The following is an 8,654-nucleotide window of genomic DNA, read 5'->3' as shown; positions in this document are numbered from 1 at the left end:
ATCACCCAACACCACTGACCTTCACCCTTCACCCAACACCACTGACCACTGACCCTTCACCCAACACCACTGACCTTCACCGTTCACCCAACACCACTGACCACTGACCGTTCACCCAACACCACTGACATTGACCCATCACCCAACACCACTGACCTTCACCCTTCACCCAACACCACTGACCACTGACCCTTCACCCAACACCACTGACCTTCACCGTTCACCCAACACCACTGACCACTGACCACTGACCGTTCACCCAACACCACTGACCACCACTGACCACTGACCCTTCACCCAACACCACTGACCCCCCTTCACCCAACACTGACCCATCACCCAACACCACTGACCTTCACCGTTCACCCAACACCACTAACCACTGACCTTTCACCCAACACCACTGACCCTTCACCCAACACCACTGACCCTTCACCCAACACCACTGACCTTCACCCTTCACCCAACACCACTGACCTTCAGCCTTCACCAATGACCTTCACCCAACACCACTCAACACATTTTGGAGATGCGAATCTTTAAAACTCTTCTGGCATAGGTTTGAAGAATTACTGAGGATGTAGTGTGTAACATGTACCAACATAAACATAACTGAAAGCATGGTATTGTTTGGCATTGCTCAAAATGTGTGCACTGACACACTATTTGACGTTTTCATACTGCCTGGAAAAATGTTCATGTGTTCATAAAAGTAAATTTGACAAATGCAAACCCAACCTAACATCTTTTGAAAAACATTTCCTGGCACTGAAAAGTGGAGCACAGTACTAGAATACAATGCAATGTACAAGATTTAAAAACAAAGCGGCTGTCTTACCACACATTAATTACAGATCTTTCTTAAAGAGTAAATGTAGAACAGTAACAATATCAAACATATCTCAAAGTAGTATCCACGTATGTATGTGATATCTGTGTATTTAATAATGTGATTTTTTCCTTTTTGCTTTGTTCTTTCTATGCTGGACAATCATTCAAATTTCAAATTTAAACGTTTATTGAATTGGTTGTGTTTTGTCGTTTGGTTAATTTGTGTATTTGTAATATTAGTTTGTTTTTCACATTTCTTTAAATAACTCATTATTTATCATGTTACGAAGTAAAAACACCCTTTCAAATTAACTGTTGCTGTGGTACTCTGCAATAGCTTATTGTGTTAATGGTGTATTTTGTCAACAGTGACAATATGCAGATAGACGTTGATAGTCAGAGAGAAAGAAGGGACAGTGACATGATATTTTGTCTACACTGATAACACAGAGATAGACGTTGATAGTCAGAGAGAAAGGACAGCGACACATGATATTTTGTCTACACTGATAACACAGAGATAGACGTTGATAGTCAGAGAGAAAGGACAGCGACACATGATATTTTGTCTACACTGATAACACAGAGATAGACGTTGATAGTCAGAGAGAAAGGACAGCGACACATGATATTTTGTCTACACTGATAACACAGAGATAGACGTTGATAGTGAGAGAGAAAGGACAGTGACACATGATATGTTGTCTACACTGATAACACAGAGATAGACGTTGATAGTCAGAGAGAAAGGACAGCGACACATGATATTTTGTCTACACTGATAACACAGAGATAGACGTTGATAGTGAGAGAGAAAGGACAGTGACACATGATATGTTGTCTACACTGATAACACAGAGATAGACGTTGATAGTCAGAGAGAAAGGACAGCGACACATGATATTTTGTCTACACTGATAACACAGAGATAGACGTTGATAGTGAGAGAGAAAGGACAGCGACACATGATATTTTGTCTACACTGATAACACAGAGATAGACGTTGATAGTGAGAGAGAAAGGACAGTGACACATGATATGTTGTCTACACTGATAACACAGAGATAGACGTTGAAAGTGAGAAAGAAGGGACAGTGACATATCGGGGAGAGATCTAGAGAAAGGGAGGACACTCACACACACCATAATTGGTGTGACCGTTGCGGGCCTTGCTGTCTTTGCGGCGGCTGTGGATGATGGCCATGGTGGTCAGCAGGACGGCCACCAGAAGGAACAGAACCCCGCCCACGATTCCTCCGATCATGGCGTCTGGGATCAGCTGTTCCTCTATGGACACACACAGTGATGCTTCGTTACTTCGTCACTATGGGCAGAGTGTTACTCTGCACCCCACACTGATAAAGACATCATTGCATATACATTGATAAAGACATCATTGCATATACATTGATAAAGACATCACTGCATATACACTGATAAAGACATCATTGCATATACATTGATAAAGACATCACTGCATATACACTGATAAAGACATCAATGCATATAAACTGATAAAGACATCAATGCATATACATTGATAAAGACATCACTGCATATAAACTGATAAAGACATCATTGCACATACACTGATAAAGACATCATTGCATATACATTGATAAAGACATCATTGCATATACATTGATAAAGACATCAATGCATATAAATCCATGCTGACATGTAAAGCACAAAACGTTTCAAATAAACGATTCCATTTCAATGTACAATTTGGGTTAAAGGGCGTGTCTTGTCAATGTGGTCCAGTGGACTGAACTGCTGTTGGTATTAGTTCTGCAACGGAAGTGAATTTGAATGTACAACTGGAATTCATGTGAAATCATTAATTTTGAAATTGTTAGGATGATACTGATGATGATGATGATGATTATTATTACCTGACGTTAAGATGATTAGCATTCTGTGACAAAACGTACACCAAAGTGTACAGTAACAAAGTGTACGTTCAATAATAAGTGTAACGTGCTTCATATTTCAGGGTACTGCGCGAACAGCCACACCCATCAGTCAAGTTGACCTCATCACACTTCCTCACAACGTTCAACAGGACCTCATCACACGTCCTCACAACGTTTAACAGGACCTCATCACACTGTGTTAATTCAAAACGTTCAACAGGACCTTTTCCTCATCACGTTACACAGGACCTCATCACACTGCGTTTCCTCACTACGTTACACAGGACCTCATCACACTGTTTCCTCACAACGTTACACAGGACCTCATCACACTGTTTCCTCACAACGTTCAACAGGACCTCATCACACTGTGTTTCCTCACAACGTTCAACAGGACCTCATCACACTGTTTCCTCACAACGTTACACAGGACCTCATCACACTGTTTCCTCACAACGTTCAACAGGACCTCATCACACTGTGTTTCCTCACAACGTTCAACAGGACCTCATCACACTGTGTTTCCTCACAACGTTCAACAGGACCTCATCACACTGTTTCCTGACAACGTTCAACAGGACCTCATCACACTGTTTCCTCACAACGTTCAACAAGACCTCATCACACTTCCTCACAACGTTCAACAGAACCTCATCACAGTTTCCTCACAACGTTCAACAGGACCTCATCACACTGTTTCCTCACAACGTTCAACAGTACCTCATCACACTGTTTCCTCACAACGTTCAACAGGACCTCATCACACTTCCTCACAACGTTCAACAGGACCTCATCACACTGTTTCCTCACAACGTTCAACAGTACCTCATCACACTGTTTCCTCACAACGTTCAACAGGACCTCATCACACTTCCTCACAACGTTCAACAGGACCTCATCACACTGTTTCCTCACAACGGTCAACAGGACCTCATCACACTGTTTCCTCACAACGTTCAACAAGACCTCATCACACTTCTTCACAACGTTCAACAAGACCTCATCACACTTCCTCACAACGTTCAACAGGACCTCATCACAGTTTCCTCACAACGTTCAACAGGACCTCATCACACTGTTTCCTCACAACGTTCAACAGGACCTCATCACACTGTGTTTTCTCACAACGTTCAACAGGACCTCATCACACTGTGTTTTCTCACAACGTTCAACAGGACCTCATCACTCTGTTTCCTCACAACGTTCAACAGGACCTCATCACACTGTTTCCTCACAACGTTCAACAGGACCTCATCACACTCTATTTCCTCACCACGTTCAACAGGACCTCATCACACTGTTTCCTCACAACGTTCAACAGTACCTCATCACACTCTATTTCCTCACCACGTTCAACAGGACCTCATCACACTCTGTTTCCTCACAACGTTCAACACATCCTCATTACACTTTCTCACAACGTTCAACAGGACCTCATCACACTGTTTCCTCACCACGTTCAACAGGACCTCATCACACTGTTTCTTCACAACGTTCAACAGGACCTCATCACACTGTTTCCTCACAACGTTCAACAGGACCTCATCACACTGTTTCCTCACAACGTTCAACAGTACCTCATCACACTCTATTTCCTCACCACGTTCAACAGGACCTCATCACACTCTGTTTCCTCACAACGTTCAACAAGACCTCATCACACTTCCTCACAACGTTCAACAGGACCTCATCACACTGTTTCTTCACAACGTTGAACAGGACCTCATCACACTGTGTTTCCTCACAACGTTACGCAAGACCTCACCACACTGTTTCCACACAACGTTACACAAGACCTCACCACACTGTTTCCACACAACGTTACACAAGACCTCACCACACTGTTTCCACACAACGTTACACAAGACCTCATCACACTGTGTTTCCTCACAACGTTACGCAAGACCTCACCACACTGTTTCCACACAAAGTTACACAAGACCTCACCACACTGTTTCCACACAACGTTACACAAGACCTCACCACACTGTTTCCACACAAAGTTACACAAGACCTCACCACACTGTTTCCACACAACGTTACACAAGACCTCACCACACTGTTTCCACACAACGTTCAACAGGACCTCATCACACTCTGTTTCCACACAACGTTCAACAGGACCTCATCACACTGTTTCCACACAACGTTACACAAGACCTCACCACACTGTTTCCACACAACGTTCAACAGGACCTCATCACACTGTTTCCACACAACGTTACACAAGACCTCACCACACTGTTTCCACACAAAGTTACACAAGACCTCACCACACTGTTTCCACACAACGTTACACAGGACCTCACCACACTGTTTCCACACAACGTTACACAAGACCTCACCACACTGTTTCCACACAACGTTACACAAGACCTCACCACACTGTTTCCTCACAACGTTACACAAGACCTCACCACACTGTTTCCACACAACGTTACACAAGACCTCACCACACTGTTTCCACACAAAGTTACACAAGACCTCATCACACTGTTTCCACACAAAGTTACACAAGACCTCACCACACTGTTTCCACACAAAGTTACACAAGACCTCACCACACTGTTTCCACACAACGTTACACAAGACCTCACCACACTGTTTCCACACAACGTTCTACAGGACCTCATCACACTGTTTCCACACAACGTTCAACAGGACCTCATCACACTGTTTCCTCACAACGTTCAACAGGACCTCATCACACTGTGTTTCCTCACAACGTTCAACAGGACCTCATCACACTGTGTTTCCTCACAACGTTCAACAGGACCTCATCACACTGTTTCCACACAACGTTCAACAGGACCTCATCACACTGTGTTTCCTCACAACGTTCAACAGGACCTCATCACACTGTGTTTCCTCACAACGTTCAACAGGACCTCATCACACTGTTTCCACACAACGTTCAACAGGACCTCATCACACTGTTTCCTCACAACGTTCAACAGGACCTCATCACACTGTGTTTCCTCACAACGTTCAACAGGACCTCATCACACTGTTTCCTCACAACGTTCAACAGGACCTCATCACACTGTTTCCACACAACGTTCAACAGGACCTCATCACTGTTTCCTGACAACGTTCAACAGGACCTCATCACACTGTGTTTCCTGACAACGTTCAACAGGACCTCATCACACTGTTTTTCCTCACAACGTTCAACAGGACCTCATCACACTGCTTCCTCTCAACAGGACCTCATCACACTGCTTCCTCTCAACAGGACCTCATCACACTGTTTCCTCACAACGTTCAACAGGACCTCATCACACTGTGTTTCCTCACAACGTTCAACAGGACCTCATCACACTGTGTTTCCTCACAACGTTCAACAGGACCTCATCATACTGTTTCCTCACAACGTTCAACAGGACCTCATCACACTGTTTCCTCACAACGTTCAACAGGACCTCATCACACTGTGTTAATTCAAAACGTTCAACAGGACCTTTTCCTCATCACGTTACACAGGACCTCATCACACTGTTTCCTCACAACGTTACACAGGACCTAATCACACTGCGTTTCCTCACAACGTTCAACAGGACCTCATCACACTGTGTTTCCTCACAACGTTCAACAGGACCTCATCACACTGTGTTTTCTCACAACGTTCAACAGGACCTCATCACACTTCCTCACAACGTTCAACAGGACCTCATCACACTGTGTTTTCTCACAACGTTCCACAGGACCTCATCACACCATCCAACAAGACCTCATCATATCCTGCTTCCTCACAACGTTCAACAGCAAAGGAACATTCCACCCTTCTCATATAGCATGCACACACCACTAGCCTACTCTGTGCCGACAGGTCACCACAACAAACAATTGTGTAGCATAACCCATTACAACAGTGGGTGTTAAGACCATTGGTATCTTCACCTCTGATGAAAGTCCACTCCCCTCCCTCACCCTCCCTCTTCACCTCTCCTGAAAGTCCCCTCCACCCCACCCTCCCTCTAACACAAAACTATCTTCACCTCTCCTCAAAGTCCCCCCCCCCTCCCTCTAACACAACACAATCTTCACCTCTCCTCAAAGCCCCCTCCACCCCACCCTCCCTCTAACACAACACTATCTTCACCTCTCCTCAAAGCCCCCTCCACCCCACCCTCCCTCAAACACAACACTATCTTCACCTCTCCTCAAAGCCCCCTCCACCCCACCCTCCCTCAAACACAACACTATCTTCACCTCTCCTCAAAGCCCCCCCCACCCTCCCTTTAACACAACACTATCTTCACCTCTCCTCAAAGTCCCCACCCCCACACAATCATTAGTTCACCTTTCGAAGTCACCTTTACCCCCACAACTCTATCGATAGTCTATCCAGTGTATGTGGTGTTTCTCAAGGAAGACGGAAAGGAGTGATCAAAAGCTACAGACTGGTCACCATGGTTATAAAAACAACCCTGACAAAATACAGAATAATTCTCAAGCGGTATCTACATTCCATGCCTTTAAATGTTCATGCCACAAATAACAGAATAAAAAATCATATAATTAACATTTTATGATCGTTTCAAAATACAAGAAAAAAAGACCAGCGTGTAATTTAGAAAGAAAAGGAAAACATGATCTTACTTCAAACAACAAAGAACAAGGCACATCAAACCCAATCCATCTCCATAATCAGTGAAATTGTATCGCCCCTCCCAGGTAAGTCAGTTAAAACAGCCCGCCGTATTTCCAATGACATTGTATCGCCCCTCCCAGGTAAGTCAATTAAAACAGCCCGCCGTATTTCCAATGACATTGTATCGCCCCTCCCAGTTAAGTCAGTTAAAACAGCCCGCCGTATTTCCAATGCAACTGTTGGAAAATGACATGCACATCCGCTTACACTGATAAAAAAGAGTATCACCACACAACTCATAACCAAACCAAATATCAACAACATTTATATGTACTATTTGTACACTTATATAGGATAATCCAAAACACACCAGCAACAGTGAAATCAACAAGGTCTGTATTTATCACGGTACGAACTGACCAAACCGAACAGACAACATAAAGGCTGGTTATAAAACGACGCCATCAATTACGCTTTTTTTCTTTCCGGGTCCTGTTTTATTGACTGACAAGACAGACCAACATGGGAAACCTGCAGCCTTGTTGTTAGAGGAAGCAGCCCAAGATTTGTGTATTTCCCAAACCTCGATGGAACAGGTATAATACATGTTCCATGTGTTAGGTGTTAGAGGTGTGTTGGAGGCAGGTGGGTAGTGCAGGTGTTCATGGTTCACCTGGCTCTGTCCGATTCATGCTGACCACCACCTGTCCAGTCCTTCAGCACGAGACAAGGAGGACAAAGAACTCGGGGCTCACTGCAGACGGGACGTCCAAGAGACGGCATTCTTTTTTTTTTCTTTTCGTTTTGAATTCGGTCTGTCTTTCTCTTTATTCTAGCCAGTGCCGGATTTCAGCCGGTTACTCCAGCCGGGTATTAAATGGAAGCGACGATGAGGATGGACGAGTTCGTGCTTTGAGATAGAGATACACAACGCTCAAAGACCAGCGTCCTATCAACAGCAGACTGGTGCTGCTTTCAGATGCTGCAATTCTCTGTATCCCACCTTTCAGGCAGCCGTACTCCGTCTACGGGCCAGGTGCATGCGGTGTTTCCATAACCCCAGCAAACTTCCTTTCCCCTGTTCAGTATCTTTCACTGACGAATTCGCAGCAGTGAATGTTCAAAGAAAAAAAAGGGATAACAATCTACTCGTCTCACAGACCAATCTTGGATGTCCCGTCTCAAGTTAACGAATCAGGAGGCATTCCAACGAAGGAACATGCACTGAATAAAACAAGGAGAATTTATTAACGGTGACTTCAAGACAGACCACAACACAGGGAAGGGGGATGTTACTCAGGAAACGAATGATA

At 44.3% G+C, this 8,654-nt stretch overlaps 1 protein-coding gene across 3 annotated transcripts in view; it reads right to left on the bottom strand.

The window, feature by feature from the left end:
- Positions 1–8,654, bottom strand: part of LOC143291778 (protein turtle homolog A-like) — an 841,736-nt gene that overhangs the window by 18,291 nt on the left and 814,791 nt on the right. For 2 of the 3 annotated variants that reach the window (XM_076601928.1, XM_076601930.1), the window contains one exon: positions 1,969–2,118. In XM_076601928.1, coding sequence (XP_076458043.1) covers positions 1,969–2,118 — 150 coding nt within the window. The remainder of the gene's footprint in view (positions 1–1,968; positions 2,119–8,654) is intronic. The other variant, XM_076601929.1, reaches the window with a different exon arrangement.

Source organism: Babylonia areolata, chromosome 17, assembly GCF_041734735.1.
Source record: "Babylonia areolata isolate BAREFJ2019XMU chromosome 17, ASM4173473v1, whole genome shotgun sequence".
Classification (NCBI taxonomy): Eukaryota; Metazoa; Mollusca; class Gastropoda; order Neogastropoda; family Buccinidae; genus Babylonia; species Babylonia areolata.
Note: the sequence above shows the minus strand (reverse complement) of the source record. Positions and strands in the feature narration are given on the sequence as shown.